We start from the raw sequence: 19,974 nt of genomic DNA, 5'->3' as shown, positions 1-19,974 counted from the left end.
AGGCATGGCTTGGCCTCACTCAGGACCGCAGACAGAGACAGACTTGGGAGTGCCGTCTAACCGCACGAACTGTCACAAACAAGACGAGATACCAGCAAGGGCACTTAACGTGTGCCTGACCCTGTGCTGATGTCTCACACAGACATCACCCCTTTCATCTCCACAGCAGCCAGCGGGACACTTAGTGAAATTGTGATGAGAAGCCACCCAGAGGCACAGAGAGGTCATGTAACTGGGGCAAGGCATAGAGCTGGTAAGCAGGAGAGCTAAGAGAAGAGCCTGGGTCTGGCTGCTCCGGGGTCCGGGATCATGTCAGAGCTAGCAGAAGTGCTGGGTGTGTGTGGACCAGGCCCCCCTGCCCCCAGGAGTGCTGTGCCACGGGTCATGGGGAAGGGACACTAGGTTGGGAGACATTTGCACACAAGCTGGGGGATTTGCTGAAGGAGCAGAGAAGAGTGGGTGCGGTGTGGCACAGGGACCATCACAGAGAAGGTCTCCTCGCCCCCCGCCCTGCCTCTGACTTAACAATCAGTTCCAGATTCTTCAAGAGCCCCAAATGGGGGTCACAATTGTCCAGTTAAACTTGGGTTACTAAGGACTTAGCAGGTAGCTGAGCACCTAACATATAGTATTTATTCATTAAATGTTCAGTTCGTCCTTATTCAAATACTTGAAGATCTGTTCATGCAAGCTAGGGATTGGCCATGCTCTCTGCCGCCCAGATAAATAAGACACGTTCCATCAGTAAATCACCATGCCACAGGATAATGGGGAAGGAAGCAGCGGAGAGAAACCCGCCTGTCTCCATAGGCAAGCGGTGGTGTTGCGGAAGGAAGGATTCTTCCCGGAACAGCATCAGAACTGGGTCCTTGAGGTCCCAGGAGTTGGAGCTCCTAAACAGAAGGGAGTGGGCTCGGGGTGGCGTGGTATGTGGGGGCTGGTGAGCTGGATCCCCGCAAGGAGAATCCATGGGGCGAAGTCAGCCCGTCCAGGGAGAAGTCAGCCCCCCAAGGTTTTCAAAGTCAGTTAACCGTCTCCTGTCATTTGCCGTAGTTACAGTTTGTTTCATCAGCATTTTAGAGGTAAACTCCTATAGTTGGTCGCACTCTGGTAGTTTTCCAGGAGGGCGGATGACCCGGAAGATATGTTTCCTCTTCAGTGTTTAAAAAATTTTTTTCTGTTAGAGAAATGTTCAAAAGTAGAGAGAATCGTCAAATGAGCCTCTGTGTACGCACCCTCCAGCCTCAACAGTTACTCAGCTTACGGCCAGTCTCATTTTACCCACAACCCCCTTCCTGCCCTTTCCTGCCCTTTCGAAGATTATTTTGGAGTTTGTCCCGAAAAGCCCTTCCTTCCATCTGTGACTATTTTGGTGTATGATGCTAAACTATGCAGACTCTTTGTAAACTGCTGTAGTTTGCTAGGACTGCCCTCATAAAATACCGCCATCTGGGTGGCCTCAAGGACAGACCCTTACCCTCTCACTGTTCCGGAGGCCCGGAGTTCAAGTTCAAGGTGTGGGCCACCTCCCCGGGAGAGCTTCTCTCCCAGGCTTGTAGGTGACAGTCTTCTCCTTGTCTTGTGTGTCCGAGTGTGTGTGTGTGTCTCTCTGTCTGTGCCCTCCTCTCCTCATGAAGACACCAGTCAGGCTGGATTGGAACTCAACCCCAATGACACTGTTTTAACTTAATTATTTCTCTAAAGGCCCTTTCTCCAAATACAGTCAGATTCTGAGGCAGTGGCAGCTAGGACTCCAACATATGAACTGGAGAGGACACGGTCTGGCTCCTAAAATAATTAGCACAATGTCACCGTCACACCAGCGGTCCCTAACAGCCCTTCGTTTCCCTAGCTGACTTCTTTTTTTGTCCGTGACTCAGGCTCCAAATCCATTCCTTACATTGTGGTTGGATGATCGGTTTCTTAAGCCTCTTCTATTTATTTTATTATTTAGTATTACTGTTCCCTCCCTCTGCTTTTCAGTGGAAAAGATAAAAAAAAAAAAAAAAAAAAAAAAAGCAGAGCCGTCTTAAGCCTCTTTTCAATCTCCTTCCCTTCGCCGTTCATAGACCCCCAACTGCGTCAGCCTGGTCCGTGCGGGAGGGCTGGATGTGATGTTAAGGGGTCTCTGGCCCGAGGGCTGCCTGTCACAGGTGTGCCCCAGCTCTGTCTGGACGGCCCTTCTCTGGTCTTCACTTAACTACTTCTCGTCGTTCAGGTCTCAACTAAGATGTCACCTTCTTGGAGAGTCCTTGTCCCCTGCTCTCACCCCCTAGTCATTCTCTAAGCCCCAGTCTCCCCAAGGCCATTTGATGGGAGCCAGCTGTCTCTGTGCTCCCTGGGGTGGCTCCCCGTGCCCAGAATCCTGCTCGGCCTCCAGAACGTGCTCGCGGCATCAATGCTGACTGTGGACCAAGGTGAGGGCCAAGAGATGACTGTCTATAAGGTGATGTTGGCAAACCGCGTCTCAAACTCATGCCCCTGATGGTCACAGGAGCCTTCCCTTGTGCGAGCTGCACTGCTCTCGAGCAGAGGATGGGCCGACGAGTCCCTGCAAACACCCCTCTGTGGCCACTGGAGACTGATCTTGACCCGAGGAAAAGTAAAGAGGGGATTAACAGGAAACTTTCCATTCTTCTTTGCCCGTTAAATACCGCCCCCTCCCAAGGTCTCTCTAAGAAAATTGTAGAAGACCTTTCCCCACTTATCAGACTGACTGTTCCAGAGCACATAAGCACCGGTCCCTTGCCACTGGACATCTTTGCTGATGTGATTGGAAAGTGTGAAAAACAGATCTCTCGCACACGGAAGAATTTCCTAAATGGGTACTTAGGCATTCTCGTGACTTAGAGTCCTTCATGCTGCCTTTGAAGGATGAAATCATTAAGGAAAATCCTGAATGACAGCACTTCCCATGTAGCTTCCACTGATCCACGAGTGCCAGGGTACCTTGAGCCTTCTTCCGATCCTCGCTGACATCTGGATGTCGATGCTAGTGTCCCCACGCCACAGGCTTGCCCAGGGTCCCACCCCTCGTAAGTGGCAGGAGCAGCCTTCAGACTGTGTGGTGCTCCCCAGTCAGCACCAGTCCGGGGTGGTGCACGTTTCCCATGCAGGGTATTTTCTGTGAGGACTGGACAGGAGGAGGGAGGCAGCTGAATGTTTCAGGCAACTTTTCCCCCACTCGGTGGCAGGGGTCGTTATTGTTTATATGAATAGTGTTTGTTGTGTAGCGGGCACTATTCTGAGTACTGATAGGATGTATTAAACAGGCCGTCCCCCTTTTACAGACGAGGAACCTGAGGCCCAGCAAGATTGTATAACCTGCTCCAGATCACAAAGCTGATGAGCAGGTGGCCCAGGTTTCCCATCCAGATGGTCTAGTCCCGAAGCTCGCGCTTTTGAACTGCAGGCCACATCACCTCTCTGTGTGAGGGACTGTGTTCTGCTGAGACTTCTCAGGAGCAAGGGGGGAGCTCCCACTTGGACACGTAGGTTTAAGGCAAAAGCACATCCCCGAGCTTCTCAGAGCCCTGGCAGTGGGCCTGGTGGGTCCGGGCTCTGCTCTTCAGGGCCTGCCGCCTTGCAGCTTCTGGGCTGCTGGGGAGCTGCTCACCATTGGATGGGGAGGTGGGGAGCACAGTCAGAATCAGTCTGAGCTTCTTGGCTGGGTCTGTCTATAAAGAACATTGTTCAGACATTGTCCTTTTCAGGAGCAGGGACCAGATTCTGGTTTTCAATTTATTTTTTAAGATTTTATTTATTTATTTGACAGATAGAGATCATAAGTAGGCAGAGAGGCAGGCAGAGAGAGACGGAAGCAGGCTTCCTGCTGAGCAGAGAGCCCGATGCGGGCTCAATCCCAGGACCCTGGGATCATGACCTGAGCTGAAGGCAGAGGCTCAACCCACTGAGCCACCCAGGTGCCCCCTGGTTTTCAATTTTTATATGATTTTTTATATTCGTCTCTAACAGATAGTACATCACTTTGAGGGAGAGGCTCAGGAAATGCCCCCATAAGGAAAGAGCCTGTGTTTTAGCATCTAGCCAATGGGGGTTTGAACACCTAGTTCACCCAGGTTGTTGAGAAAGTGAGCATTAATATAAAAGTGTGGCGCACGGAGTCCAGCAAGTAGTAGGAAATAGCAGTGACTTTTTCTGTTTTCCGGGAGCCAGCTTGGAGGAGAGAAGGTGGACATTGACTTGAACAGTCAGATGATCTCGCCTCTGCCTCAGCCCTGTGCTGCTGATTCTGTGTGAACGTTTGCAAGGACCGTTGAGAACTGGGCTTGCTGAGCCGAGAATTCTTTCTGTCTTGAGCGTACTCCTAAGTTATGACTTTATACAGAGACAGCCGGGCCCCGGCGGTGACCTCGAAGGATGCAGTCCGTGCTTTCTAACTGCACAGCCTTGAGAACTGGCGCAATGTGGCCTGGCTCAGGGTGTTGGGCGCCAGGGCTGGGGTCGCGTGTCTCAATGCTGCTGGCTGCTGGGTGCACAGCCAGCTCCAGCAGTCATTATGGGCAAGTTGTTTTTATTGTCGCACATGCTCTTTTCGCTGTATTTTAGCCTTCTAAAAATTCGTTTCATTCTTAAAAAAAATTCCTCACCACTTGCTTCAGTAGAGTTCATATATATATATATATGTTTTTGAGAGAGAGAACATGTGTTCAGGGGAAAGGAGCAGGAGAGGGAGAGAGAGAATCTCAAGCAGGCTCCACATCCAGCATGAAGCCCAATGCAGGGCTCGAACTCACAACCCTAAGATCATGCCCTGAGCCAAAATCAAGAGTCAGATGCTTCACCCACTGAGCCACCCAGGTGCCCCTATAATTCATAGATTTTTTTTTATCTAGGATCTATTAAAATATTTCTTGTATGATGAGTGAAATTGGATTAAATTAAATGACATTATCTGATCTGACCATAAATAAAATGTGAAGCCATTAGGATGACAAGAGTGAAACCTGCAAGAATGAAATTTATCAGGCTTTTAAATTTCTTCCTGAGCTTGGGTACTTTGCTGGAGCAGACCAAGTATACAACGCTTTCATGTGGAAGCAATCAATAAATAACACTTAAAAATGATAAGCGATGTAGACGTCTTGAAGATTTTTTTGAAGTGTATTTCTTCTAAAGGGCCTAATCTTTAATTGAAACACTATAGCAATGGATGTGTTGGCTGACTCTCTATTGACCAAATTGATTTTCTAACCCAGACACTGTTTGGAATATAAGTACTTTTGTCAGGGTTGATGCAGGAGACCAGTAAATTAAGGAAGCATTTTGTTTCATCTTTCTGTCTTTGGCTAACTGCCTTATCCCGGCAGGGTTCACGTTCAGAGCAGAATACAGCTGCGCCCAGTCCACCAGCCAGGGGAGGACCAGACAACCAGCATTATCCAGCTGTGCTTATTCTGACCTCCGTTTCAAAGACTGCTCTTGACGTTGAGCCAAGTGACAAAGAGACCATGAGTCTGATCTTGAGGATGAGAGAGCAAACTTGGTATTTTTAAAGTCACTTCTGTATCAGGTGAAAGGAGTAAGAACAGTCTGGCATTGGCCCCCCACAAGGTGACCAAGTCCTTAGGCTCACAAGCCTCCTGAGAACTTAGTACCCATCTCTGACCAAACACCAAGCTGGGGCATTGTGACATTGAACATGATCTCAGAAGATTTAAATTGCCCTCTCTGGGTATTTATACACAGAAGTGGGCCCTTCCCTTATTTCTAAATGCTTGAGTTTCTGGCAACAGATGTCAAGTTGAGAAAAGGGGACTGAAATCCCAGCACTGTCTTCTGTTGCTTGCAAGAGTCCTGTAATGTCCAGCTGAGTTTAATACTGGAAATTTTTGTTTTGTAAACTATCATTTGGAACCACAAGGGAAGGCCAGAAAACTCTGCCTTGCTTAGAAGGCAGCATTTTAGTCTTAGAAGGGAGGGAGGCCCCGTACCTGGGGTGACCCCATAATTGAGCATCCCAGCTGCGTTACTTTTGAGAGTGAAAGAGGACCTTACTTATACTGCGTCAGAATGACAGACATAGTCCTGGACTCTCCCAGGCAAACTAGGATGTACGGCCACCCTGCTTAGTTGTGGAGATCACCCAGGATCCAAGACGTCTTGCTGTAAGGAGGTGCCAACAGTGATTTTTAAGGAACTTCTATTTTGTTTTTATGCTGCTCGATCTAGCCGAAGATCTTTGATTAGATCACGAACACAGATGTTTTGATAAGCTTCTCATATCTACCATTTTAATGAACGTGGCCTCAATTTTGGGTCGTCTCCATGATTCCAGATTGACAACGAGAGTCGCGTGGCCTCTGCAACAGTTGAGTGTTAGCGTGGCAGAAGGACACGGAGAGGAGGAAGGAGGAGATGGGTGAGGAGAGGGAGGACGAGACAGTGAGGGGGTGGGTTTGCGGAAGCTCAAGCATCTTGGTAAACCATCTTGCGAGATCACGTGCCAGAGCCCCTGTGCGTGGAGCTGGTGCTGGGGGGCCCACATTAGGGACTGCTACCGGGGGCAGTAAATACCCAGAGAATCGTGGAGGAGCCAGGCTCTGGCTTCCAGGATCAGAGCTGGATCCTTCACTTTCAGCTCGAGGAGGGCAGGGCGAGGTATTCTGTACTTGCGCAAAGGAAGCTGAAAGCGCTCACTTGTGAAAATCCATTTCAGAGATAAGGACGCGCCCAGCTCCTCTGGGGCACAAAGAGGGCTCTCGCTTTATTCCTGCAGCTGTTTTCCTCTCGAGTGACTCAGCCGTGCGATGGCCTTCACAGCTCTGAGAAACGACAGGGGCTGCTGGCCCTCAGACACCCGCCGGGAGCCACGCTCTTAGCCTGCCCACATTGCTCTCTTGGATCGCACGTAGTGGGAAAGACACCAAGCTGCTCTGTGACAGTGCAGTCAGCACCGTCATGCCGGCCAGTGTCGTGTGCTTTGGTGCCACATGATTCAGACCTCCTCCTCACACTGCTAACACATGTGGCACCCCCACCACGCTCCCGGCCCGGGCCTGGCAGGGGGAACCTAGAGATGACTCAGGGTCTCCATCCACAAGGGGCACCTAGTCCCAACATCCCCGTGTTCAAGCCTACTTTGTCACATTAGCGCCGCTGGGAAATGGCTTCTGTGAAAGTAGCTTTCGAAGTAGCCTTAGCCTTGTTTTTCTTGAGGGGTGTGAGGCTGAGGAAAATCTCTTTCCTGTTCGCAGCAGGTTGCCTTTCCAAGATGCTGGCCCTGCGGTACTCATCTCTCCAAAGCCAGGTTGGTGTCTCAAGTTTCGTCTTGCCTTTAAAAGCTGCAGCAAGATTAGATCCCCAAATCTTGTTACTGGTGCTAATCCCGTAAGGATTAAATACACAGCCTCATTAAAATCCTTCTCGTATGAAAGAACAGATCGGGGGAGCTTTATGAAACAGTCTGGGGAGCGGCTCGCAGTCACCCAGGGTGTTTGGTAAGCTGTCACCAGGTGGCAATCCCAGGAGGACCCAGGGCCTAGCAGAAGGCCAATGCCGGAGCTGGGCGAACGCTGTGCCCTTGTCTGGGAAGGACAGGCAGCTCTTCACACGACACCCAACAGCTTGTCCGGCTTTAGGCAGGGCTGGCCCTTTATCCGGATCAGGTGTGTTTGGATTTAATTAAGTTGAAGCTCCCCAGGTGCCTACACGATTAGCTGTAATTGCTCCTCGGTGGGGTAGCAAATCTGAGTTTTGTAACTGCCCCAGTGACATCTGAACGAACATCTGCTCTAGGTCTCAAAGAATTAGTCTCAAACCCGAGTCAAGATAGACAGGTCCAGGAGCGCCCGGCTGGCTCCTTGGGTGGAACACGTGACTCTCCGTCTCGGGATTGTGAGTTTCAGCCCCGCACCGGGTGTAGAGATCGCATAAATAAATAAGACTTTTTAAAAATATTTTAAAAATACAATTTTTTAAAAAAGGCCTACAAGGAATCCGATGACGAGAAAGCAAAGACTTTTAATGATGAAAAAATAAATCCCTACAGCACTATTACTTGTGTGGGTTTGTGCCGTGAGGCAAAGGATGGGGTTTGGGGTTAGATGTGGGTCCAAAGTCCAGTGCTCCCCCTGGCTCACTCTGTGAGGTCGGGAGAGTCATGTCATCCCTTCCAGTCTTCCCCCGCTGTGGGTATGTTCCCAGGACAGGGTCTGGGACACAGCGCGCCCAGGTTCTCATCTGTTCATTTAGGTACTAAGGACCGAGTGGCCACCCAGTGCCTGGGCACACGGATGAAGTGCAGAGCGAGACTGAGAATATCTCTACTGTACGGAGCGCATCACCTAGTATAGTTCCCTCCATGTTCGAACAAAACAAAGAGTAATAAATAGTCAAGGGATGAATGAAATTAGGCAGAACCCCAAGGAAATGGCAGAAAAGTAAAGATTTTAGTAACAATTTAAAATAAGTCCCTTAATACCATTTCTCATTTGGGCAAATAATGTTCCCATCTCAAACAGCACGAGCCTCCGCTCCAGCTTGAGGGACGTGCTGGGTGTCTAGAGCCTCGCAGAACCTGCTTCAAAGGGATTTTAACATTTTTTTATTCTTTATTTTCACTGGGTTTTTTTTTTAAAGATTTTATTTATTATTTGACAGGGAGAGAGACACAGCGGGAGAGGGAACACAAGCAGGGGGAGTGGGAGAGGGAGAAGCAGGTTCCCCCCCTGAGAGGAGAGCCCGATGTGGGGCTCGATCCCAGGACTCTGGGATCATGACCTGAGCCGAAGGCAGACGCTTCACCAACTGAGCCACCCAGGTGCCCCTTCACTGTTTGTTTTTTTAACTGGCTGGAATTTTATTGAAAAACTGGTGTGTGTATGTAATAAAACCATTCCAGAGGGACAAAAGTCTGTCTGCCATGAGTGAAACTGTCTCTCTCCCACCCTCAACCCTCAGCCTTCTCTCTAGGAAGTCAGTTTCCGCCGCGGTTTTTCAGTGAGTGTTCGATCAGAGAGGAGTGTGTGTATAATCCCTTTAAAGCCAGAGCATGCACTGTACATGGTGCCGACTCCGGCGCTGGTCCCTGGTGTGGTCGGAGTCACTCCATGTCAGCGGGTTGGACTCGACCTCATTCTTTGTCATAGCGACTTCCCTGGGCCTCGGCTGTTGGAATTCCCCCTCCCCGTCTGCTACCAGCAGTGATGCAGTGAACATTCTTGCTCACCTGTCTTTGCACGTACGTGCATACCTCTTTGCACACCTACAGTATAAAGGACCCAGAGGTGGAATTGCTGGCTCTGAGGTTGGTACTGGGACCAGCTCTAACAGACCTGACCTTGTTGCCTTCTGAAGGCGGGGGCCAGTGTCCACCCCTACCTCAGTGGGCGGGCTGGGGGGGGGGTGCCTGTTACCCATACCCCTCAGACCCAATCCAAGGCATTGTTGACTTTTTCTAGCAAGGGCAATGGAAAATGATTCCTAACCTTCTTTTGAATTTGCACTTGTCTAAGTCTGCGCCACATGAAGCATCTTTTTGAACTGCGCTTTTAAAGGACAAAAGAAACAGAAAATCGAAGATTTCCTCTGCCTTTTTTATCAGCCAGGACAGTGGTTCTCAAAGTGTGGTCCCTGGATTCACAGCCATAGCGTCGCCTGGCAACTGGGTAGAAATGCAAATCGTCATCCCACCCAGACCAGAACCCCTGAGTCAGAAATTCTGGAGGCAGGGCCCAGCAGTCATGTGTCTGGACCCTCTGTGTGGTTCCCACCCTTTGAGTTTCTGAGTCAGTGAGTGGGGTGCGACCCAAGAACGTGCATTTTGAACAGCTGATGCAGCTGGCCCAGGGACCATACTTTGAGAACCACTAGGCGGCTGCTAGCGCTTCAGTCTTACTGTGATTTAACCTTGATGCTGCTCTTCTGGTTCACTCTTCACAAGAAAGGTTACCAGAAAGGACTTGTATATATTAGGGGCTTTAAAGACTGGGCATTTGGTGGACAGAGGAGGTGTCTGGTTGTGTAGAAACCTGGCTTTGAGGAGCTACTCGGAAAGCTGCTACCAGGCCAACCGCCCTCCTGCGGAAGCTTCCAGAAGGCAGAACAGTGCTTCCCCATGGGAAGGTTGCTTACTGCAAGCGGACAGGAAGGGAGGTCTGTAAAGGGATGGCCAAGAGGCAGAGCGAGAGAGTATGCTCTAGAAACCGCTTTCCCAGATTTGCCAGAGCCCAGCGGGCCCTGTTCCTTGCAGTGGTGCTTCTCAGCCCTGCCTGCACTTTGGAGGCCCCTGGAGGTCTGGGGAAAGACCAGGCCCCACCCCCAGACAATTCAGAGTTACTGAATCTGGGAGGGGCCCAGGCATTAGTGGCGTGGTTTTACAAGATCCCCCTGTGAGTTTAATGGGTGTCTGATCGATACAGTTGGATCGAAGAACACTGCTTTGGAGAAAAATCTAGAAATCTAGATTGGCCTTTTCAAGTCTTAATCCACAATGACTTGTTTAAAGTAATTTAAGCCATGGCTTACATGCTTTGGGAGGTGTTTACATGGGTGTAAGCGGGCACAAATTCAGGGAGCACTTTCCTGAGTATTATGTTATGCCTCGTCAAATAAAAATAAAAAAGAATAGGGCGGGGGCGCCTGGCCAGCTCAGTCAGTGGAGCGCACCTTGCTTGATCACTGGGTCATGATTTCAAGCCCTATGTTGAGGGTAGAAATGACTTTTTAAAAAGGGGCAGATCTCTGTGTATTGTTACATAGTGGTTTCCAAGACATTGTTAAAAAAAAGAAAGAAAGAAAGAAAGAAAAACAAAGTAAACAAGGCACTAAATAATCTGTGTGCTACCACTGACATTTTTTCAAGGAGTACAAGAAGTTACCCGATACCACATCTCTAATGTTACTTGAATTTTGTGCCATATGAGTGTTTTACCTAGTCAAAAAGACTGTTAATGTAGGTTCCTGGACCTGGCCCCCATCTTACTGAATCAGCTCCTCTGGCAGGGAAGCCCAGGGCTGCCCAAGCCCAGTGTCCTCTCCAGGTGATCCTCTACCCACTGAAGTTTGAGAACTCTCCCCCCAACCCCGGCCTGGGGGTTGTGCTGGCCCGGCCAAGGCTGTGTCCCCCTGAGAGAGGAAGCTGTAAGAGGAACTTGCTCCAGACTCAAAGGCAGCATCCCCCATGGCTTGCTGGTTAGGGAAAGAAGCTGTTCAACTCTCATGAGGGACGGCCACACCTCGGAGCGGGTGCCAAGGTCAGCAGCCTGTTTCCACCGTGAACCCATAGTCTCCTCGTTGCTGGTCTGTCGTGTGCACGTGTCTAACCAACATCCCTGACTTTCCCCACTAGGTTTTATTTTAAACTGGCTCCCCAAGTAGCCTGGGGTTGGGGCTTAGAAGGGTGTGACAAATCTCTTCACCCATGGACAGCACTAACCTCCTCCTCTCTGCAAAGCCCTCCTCTTAGCAAAGCCTCGGAGAGAGCACAGCTTCTTAGTTGATCCCAGTGGGACTGACTGAGATCATGTCTCCTGGACAAACAAGGCTCTCTCCGCTCAGAGGTCTCTCTCCTCTGTGGGTTTCTCAATGAGCCTGCCTCCCTCGGCACGCTATCCTTACGTCACCAAGGACATTTTATCCCAACCCTATAGAGCATCCTGGCCGTCCCTCCAGACGGAAGTTTGTCTTTCCTTCCTTCCCCCGCGCCGACAGAAGGTCCTGTAAATATCATCCACTTGGTTCTTTTCTTAACACCATGAGTCATGATACACATGGGAATAGCATCCTGTCTTAAAGGATGCAAATCCCAAAGGGCTTTGCTGTTGCTTCTGTGTGCGAACTAATGTGCTCACACACACCCTGTATATCTGTTTCGACTTCCTTGTGCCTCCAGGCAGGTTTTGCACAACCCACCTTTGGGGAGCATTACACATCTGTGTGATGCATGGTATCTCCCCTCATGGGCACCACGAAGTCTGGGTCTCCTCTTAGACCGAGGAGCATTCTAGAAATTTCTCTCCAGGTTGCCGAAGAGAAGTGTCTGTGCAGATGCCTCCCTCCCCCTCTCTCTCTCCATACACACACACACGCACCCCTCTGTTAGCACCTTGGCACTCAGTCGGGAACCCTCCAGCTCATTTTGTTGCACCTGAAATGACTGTGTGGCCTTGCCTCTCTGCCCACAGGCTGCACCTGGGAGTTTGGAGCCATGGTGAACTACATCAAGAAGACGTATCCCCAGACCCAGCTGGTGGTCGTGGGCTTCAGCCTGGGTGGTAACATCGTGTGTAAATACTTGGGGGAGACTCAGGCAAACCAAGAGAAGGTCCTGTGCTGCGTCAGCGTGTGCCAGGGGTACAGCGCTCTGAGGTGAGTGACGTCCGCGCCTCCGTCCCTCACTTCCCTCGGGTGTGCGTGAAGATGGCCTGGGATGCCAGCTCACTGTCTGCAAAGACCGGAGGAAACGTGGTGGCGGGCTGAGCTCGAGTGTGTGGGTCCTGGAGTCACCCTGTCTTGCTTTCACGTCATACCCTGGAGCTGTCTTACCAGACTCCTTGAGCCCGATCTGCAGCTCTGTTGGGAGATGAGATCTGTAATGGAATATGCCGAAGTCCCTTCTAACAACTGCGGTTTCCCTCTGGAGTCTCGTGAGGGACCTTCATCTGTTCATGCTCCAGGAGTTTTTGTAGGGCCATGGGTTTATAGAAGATTGCACGAGCTGGAATCTGAGAGCTGGGCCTTGTGATCGCAGAGCCCTCCTGCCTCTGGGAACACTGGGTCTCGGAGGGTGTGGGGAAGGGGTCTGTCGAAACCACTTCATCTGTGCCCTCGCCTTCAAGTGTCCATCTCCTGTGGACATCCCAGACATCGCCATGATGGAGATGACCTGGCGGATAAAGGTTTACCTCACCCCTTAGTCTCCTGCCAGCAGAGCCCCCCAGGATGAGCCCAAGGAGGGCGTTCTCATCAGCTCTGCCTTCTCGTCGAGAGCAGGGTATCCCCGATGTCTCGAGAGTCACTGCACACGCACGCGCGCGCACACACACACACACACACACACGTCTCCACACTCTTCACATGCATTCACATTCTTGCCACACTCGCTCTCCCTGATCATGTCTTCTGTATTTCACATGCGTATAACCAGTTATTAAAGATGTCTTGGAGAAATCCAGAATTGCATAGGAAAGTAAAAAAAAAGCCTTACTGATCCCACCTAATACCGAACAGTCCTGAGAATTAAGAAGGAATTCCTGCCCTTCTGCCTCACCGGTATCTCTCACCATGTAATTTCAGCCTGTTTCAGCATTTTCTGATAGAGGCTGCCTGTTATTTCTAAAAATATATATTACTGGAATTTGAAACCAGCACATCCAAAGGGCAAATGCAGGCCCAGAATTCAGGCTCTGCCCATGAGGCGTCAAGCTGGCCAAAAAGGAGGGTTTAAATATGCCCCAGTGAAGACCTGAAACACATCCCAATGGAAGCTTCCCTGAGTTCTAGAGCCGAGGGCTGGGTTCTGGTTCTCCTCACCTGTGACGGGGATGACAACAACGCTGAGTAGTCTCGACCCCGTAGCGCCATGGTGAGCATCAAAGGAGGGAGCCCATGTTTATGCAGGACGGCTGTGTAGAAAGTTGGTAACTGGTAATTATCCGCAGTCACTGGGAGACTAGAAGTAGGGGTTAGGCCAGTCAGTCGCAAAGACCAGTCTGACAGGCTGGTGACTGTTTCACTCCATTAAGAATCACCTGGGAAAAAAAAAAAGAATCACCTGGGCAGTTATCTTGGAAATAATTCTTGGGCCCCAGCCCTGGAGATGCAGACTCAAAAATCCGGGGCATGGGGCCAGGAATCTGCATTTGGACACATTTCACAAGTCACTTCCTGTATGTAGCCACAGTTAGCCACCACTCGGGACATCAGCGACCTGCTCCAGCTATGCTGTCACCGGATGACGTGGGTCCCCTCATCCTCCTGCTGGGAATCCTCCCCCTCAGTCCCCTCTGTGCTCTGGAGAGCCAGCTGAAAGGACATGTCCCTTTATCTTGGCTGGACTAGAAATATCCAGTTCCCAATTCATAGCCACTATGTAACCGGAGTTCACCGAAATCCCACCCTGCCTGGCCGCGGGGATAGTAAGGGCCCTACTGCAGGAGTCCGGGGAGCGGGGCCTGGCATGAGGACCCCGCCGGCTCTCACCTGACACATCGTCCCATTTTTAGCCAGCCTGCTGTCACCTGAGAACTGGGATCGCTCGAGTCCCTTCCTAAACTCAGCGGTGTGGAACCACTGTGAGCACGGACTTTGTGTTCAGAGAGCCCAGCATTTGCTAAGGAGGAGGATGCAGGACAAGTTTGTTTTCATTTTTTTTTATCCCCAAACACAGAATCTTAAGTGACCGCCCTGGCTTTCCTTTTGCTGCACGAGCGCCACCTGCCGTTGGCAAGAGCACGTGAAGTTTGTGTTTGGTGAACTCAGATTAGGAAACCTGGGCTCTGGGACCTGGGAGGCGCTGTCCACGCCACCCTTTGAGACCTCAGAGATCTTCAGACTCCTGATGTCTTGCTGTCACATCGACCTCGTCCATCGAGGAGAGAAAGAGGCAGCTTGGCCCCCGGAGCCCAGAGAACTAACATCCTGCAGCCAGACACACTGGAGGGGGTTGGTGGGTCAGGGGGAACCGTCGCTCCATGTGTGCGGGCGCTGCCTGGACTCAGGTGCCCCCCTACGTTGTTACGAGACCTACTCACCGAAGGACAGTGCCTTCCTTTAAACCAGTGTCACCTTTTTCTCCTGCCAAGGCTTGAGGGCGATAAGCCTTCTCAGCACTGGGACGAAGGCAGCCGGCTTCCTTGACGCCGAGGCGGAGCAGGGAGGGCTCGCCTGGCTCTGCAGGCACCGCACGGGAGTCCATGCTGCTGGTAAATCTCCCCTAGTTGAGTCCTGAGAACCGCTTGCCAGAGACCCATCCCCTCCCGCTGGCTTCTCACCCCCGTAGCGCGCTGGCCCTCTAGCCAGAGCCACCCGAGGCCCAGCAGCCAGCGCCCGCTTGCCGTAGTCAGCAGAGCCTCGCCCTCGCTAGAGAAACCCACGTTCATGATGTGCTGAACCGCTGAAAGCGGGGGACAGGTCCCCCGAAAAGACATGCTTCTAGTGGACTTAGCCTCGTGCCTTCAGCACCAGCTGTTGCCTGCTCGTCCTGGAAATGTGTATGGTCAGACTCAGCAGAACTCTGGTTGAATTCCTCATTTGGAACTTTGTTATGAAGACTCCGGGTTGTGAATTTGTCCAGGGAGTAGTGACCAGACAGGAGTGTGAGAGGGAAGAGATGTTGTCCCAGAAGATGACCCTCAGAGAAGCCCTCCCACAACTCATTTGGTTCGTCCCGCTAGACACCCTTCTAGGTAATGGGGACCCAGCTTGAGCAAGACAGAAATCTTTCCTGCCCTTGTAGGACTTAAAGAAAGGGGAAGGGAAGCTTTCATGGACCGGTTTCTGGTAAAATCAATTCTTCATTCCTAAGGAAGTGCTCAACAATCTGGCATTTTAGAATCTGCCAATAATAGCATGATCCAAATACCAGCGTTTCATTTCAGATTGGGTATAAGAGTCTGTGTTTTAGACCTCACAGCACTTCCCAAAAATAGAATGATGTTTGCAAAGCAGCGAACCAGCAAGTACGTGTCAAAAATAGATTACACACTAGGCGGGTTGCCTGGGGGGCTCAGTCGGTTGAGTGTCTGACTCTTGATTTCAGGTCATGATCTCAGGGTCATGGGGTCAAGCTCCATATTGGGCTCCACACTCAGTGGGGAGACTGCTTGGATTTTCTCTCTCCCCCTCTCTCTGCCCCTTCCCCCATCTCTCTATTGAGATAAATTAAGGCTTTAAATAAAATACAATATTACACACTAGGCATATGGTACTGAAGGAGTCCTCATCCATTGGAGGGAGAGGTCAGGGACCTGGGGTCCAGGCCGGGGGAGGGGGCAGGGGCCCCTTCGAGGACAGTAGAGAAGTTACCAGATCTCCCACGTGTAGTCCTGCTTCTGGCTGAGTAGGTGTGGGAGCAGCGCTGAGTCTTCACATAGTGTTTTTAAGCAGGCTTTCCTGCTGCAAAGAAAGCCAGGCCCCATGTTCCTGGCCAAATGGTGTGTATATTCTCTCTTGCTTTGAATGGGCAAACTCTAGAATGTGAATGCATTTATGACCAGAGCAAGGGCTGTCATTCATGAAGTCCTTCTATAGACTTGTCCCTTCATCAGATCTGTGTTTACTGTGGAGGAGCTGTATAACCGTTTTAACAATCAGTAATTTTGTATCAGAGCCAGCGAAGAGGGCGAATCTGCCGAGTTTAGACAAAACTATGTGAGCAGATCTCCAGCCTGGGAAACAGCTCGGCTTTTCCACCAGTGGGCTGTGAAGCGGACCAAATGGCTTGCCCTTGGCATCTTGGGGTCTTGTTTTTTATTGCTAATTTTTTTCTACCTGAGAAACGAGGGTGTGCAGCTGACCCTTTCACTTAGTAATCGCATTCCTATAAAAGTACATCCTAAGGGAAAATATTCTGGTCATGCAGAGAGCTGGTTAGTGGGTGGCCTTCCCTACCTTTGTCTGGGCTCCATGCCCCATCCTGCCCCACAGCCTAGCTAGGCTACAGTGAAGGATTCTGGGCCCGCTCCCCAGTACAGAGATGGTTTCCTTTGGCCTGCTCTCTCAAGGCACACTCTGTCCTGGAGCCCTCGTGCCTGGGTCTCTTAGGTGCAGAGGCTCCGCTGTCCTTCCTCCCAGAACCCACACTGTTCCAGGCTGCTCTTGGTTTTGTCCCCACTACAGTATGACTCTCTCGTAGGGCCAAGCTAGAGATACCCAGATTGTATCCAGTATGAGAGACGGCCGTAAGTTATGATCCACAAAGTACAATGGTAAACAAGGAATTTTTTTTTTTAAATCAAGAAAATATGTGACATGACAATGTATGTATTAAAAATAGGGAGGGGGCGCCTGGGTGACTCTGTCAGTTAAGCGTCTGACTCTTGATCTCAGCTCAGGTCTTGGTCCCAGGGTCGTGAGTTCAAGTCCTGCATTGGGCTCTACACTGGGTCTACTTAAATATAATAATAAAATAATAATACGGAGGAAAATGTGAGGAAGGCAACTATGTGAGACTGTAGTTATAGTTACAGTAGCGTGGAGGGAACGGGAAGTCCTGCTTTAATGGATATAGACTTTCCCATTTGTAAGATGGGAAAGTTCCAGAGATCTAGTACACAACAACGTGACTATACTTACCGCTACGGAACTGTCTACTTAAAAATGGCTAAGAAGGTAAACCCTGTATGTTTTTTACCACCACGATTAAAAATTAAAAAAAAAAAAAAGACTGTAGGTGGGCAAAGCCTGGAAAAGAAACTCCCCTCCCCAAATAAAAACCGTTTTCTTATGTTGGTGTGGTAGCAATCTGGGGAAATACTTATTCTACCATGATTCTGCGGTTCCGTTAGCATATCACTTTCAAGGTGGGTTTTAGTACTGCCTACGCCCACACCCTGGAACTTCATCACCTGCCGTAATTTGCAGCACGCCTGCCCTCTTGTCTCTGTCTGGACTGTTGGAGTCCAAACTGTTGGGCACCCAGTCTCACAGAACCTCTCTCCCTCTGCCACACTTCGTGGCTTCTCGAAGGCCCCAGAAACGCGGTTTTGGCCACTCTCACGGCCTTTCAGCACTCTGAGATCTTACTCACTCGAGTCAGGAGATTTGAATGCTTTTGGGTGTTAGGTACGTTGTTTCCCCGGCTCGCGCTCCTCTGACTTCAGTTCCTTTTCATCAATGCGTGGTCCAATCATGGTGCAAAGTACGAGTTGGGAAGTCAAGCTTTCTCTGAGCAGCCCCTCGGCGGTAGAAGCAGATGCTCAACTCTTCCTTACCCTAGTGGATTGCCCTGCACGTGACTGTAGATGCCTATCTCATTTGGACCCTCTTGTAAGTGATTTAAAAATCCCATCTCCGGGCACCTGGTTGGCTCAGTGGGTTGAGCCGCTGCCTTGGGCTCAGGTCGTGATCTCGGGGTCCTGGGATCAAGTCCCGCATCGGGCACTCTGCTCGGCAGGGAGTCTGCTTCCTCCTCTCTCTCTCTCTCTCTCTCTCTCTCTGCCTGCCTCTATGCCTACTTGTGATCTCTCTCTGTCAAATAAATAAATAAAATCTTAAAAAAAAAAAACCCATCTCCTGGGGCCCCTGGGTGGCTCCGTTGGTGGAGGGCCTGACTCTTGGTTTTGGCTCAGGTCATGATCTCAGGGCCATGAGACTGAGCCCCATGTGGGGCTCCGCACTCAGCAGGGAGTCTGCTTGGGATTCCTTCTCTGTTCCCTTTATACCTTATGCACACTCCAATCTCCCAGAACCTGAATTATTTCAAAGCAAATCCCAGACATTGAATCATTTTATCCAGAAATATGTCATTTGTTTGCACTAAAAGACACTAAGGACTTTTTCTTAAATTTAAGAGAATATTAAAATATATTTTAAATATACTTTTCATAGATAAAGGCATGATACGATTATCATACTGAGAAATAAATGATTCCCTTGTACCCCATTTCTACTCAGGGTTCAGATTTCCTTGACTCTTTCACAGTTGGCTTATTTAAGTCAGGACCCACATAATGCCTGTGCCTTGCCTTTGTTGAGCTGTCTCAGAAGTTTCTTTGAGTCTCTAGATTCCCGTCCCTCATTTCCTTCCGTATGTTGTTGGTATTAAAGAGATCAGAACCTTTTTTAAAAAATATATGGAATGAATGTATTTATAGGGCATTACTCTTTTTTTTTTTAAGATTTTATTTCTTTATTGGACAGAGAGAAATCACAAGTAGACGAAGAGGCAGGCAGAGAGAGAGAGAGGGAAGCAGGCTCCCTGCTGAGCAGAGAGCCCGATGGGGGGCTCGATCCCAGGACCCTGAGATCATGACCTGAGCCGAAGGCAGCGGCTCAACCCACTGAGCCACCCAGGCGCCCCATATAGGGCATTACTCTTGATTGGGTTTTATTAAGCCAATGCAAAATGAAGTTTCAGTTTTGTACTTCTATACCCAAAGGTGGTGACAGGCTCTCCATATGCTGAGTGGTAAAGCAGAGAAGCTAGGAAGCCGTGCGGGCCAGCACTGGTGGAGCGAGACAATGGTCGCAGTGTCCTCATCCTGGTGGTCCTTGAGCCCTGGGCCCCTGGGGGTCTGCAGAGCCTTTCAGGGAGTGTATAACCATCCCCCACCCCAGCTTCCTTCCCTCTGCATCCCCTCCATACGCAGGACATACTAACCAAAGCTAGGAAGTCAGCCAAGGCAGAAATGGCCACGGGCCAAAGAAAGCTGGGACGATGAGACCGTTGTCCTCAGAGACCCTTGGCTCTCTAAGGAAGGGGCAGCCTGGGTCCAAGGTCAGAGGAGGGGTTGCCGGCAGAGGAAACAGGTTTTGATTCATGGATCAAAAGGTGAATTCCCACCTCCCTCCTCGGTCAGACCACCAGGCAAGTGTCCAGTTCCCTGCCCCCAGTGATCTGGCCCATCCTTTCTGTTTCTGCAGTGTTTGGGAAGACCCTGGTGCATTTATAGAGTGGCCTTTTGACCTTGATGGCAGTCTTAGCCTTAGCCCACAGGTTAGGAGCATGTCACAGACCATGGAAGCCACAGACCGCTTCACTTTTAACCTCCCACTATCTCTTGGTTTTTTAACCACAATATTACAGGAAATGTTTGCCATTCCAAAACTGAAATGTGGAAGCCTTGGGGAAATGACTTTAGAAACTCCCTGGATTTTTCAAAAATACCTGTGAACCACCCAGTCCTCTCCTTGGCCATCTGGGATATGAAACTGACGGGTGCTATGCGGGAATGGTGACACCCAGATTCGTTCCCAGCGTGGGAGCAGGCCTCGAGACTCAGACGTCTGCAAGGTGGGGGTTATCGTGGACTCGGTGGCAGCTGTGTTTGGGTTCACAGGCAGAGAAGACAG

The 19,974-nt window shown here is 50.3% G+C and overlaps 1 protein-coding gene across 1 annotated transcript in view; it reads left to right on the top strand.

The window, feature by feature from the left end:
* Positions 1–17,345, top strand: part of LOC309857827 (monoacylglycerol lipase ABHD2) — an 82,700-nt gene extending 65,355 nt beyond the window's left edge. The window contains exon 6 of the mRNA XM_082750586.1: positions 12,147–17,345. Within this exon, the coding sequence (XP_082606712.1) occupies positions 12,147–12,334 (188 nt within the window). The 3' untranslated portion in view covers positions 12,335–17,345. The remainder of the gene's footprint in view (positions 1–12,146) is intronic.
* The last annotated feature ends 2,629 nt before the right edge of the window (positions 17,346–19,974 follow it).

This window comes from Mustela nivalis, assembly GCF_964662115.1.
Source record: "Mustela nivalis genome assembly, contig: HAP1_SCAFFOLD_1329, whole genome shotgun sequence".
Taxonomy (NCBI): domain Eukaryota; kingdom Metazoa; phylum Chordata; class Mammalia; order Carnivora; family Mustelidae; genus Mustela; species Mustela nivalis.
Note: the sequence above shows the minus strand (reverse complement) of the source record. Positions and strands in the feature narration are given on the sequence as shown.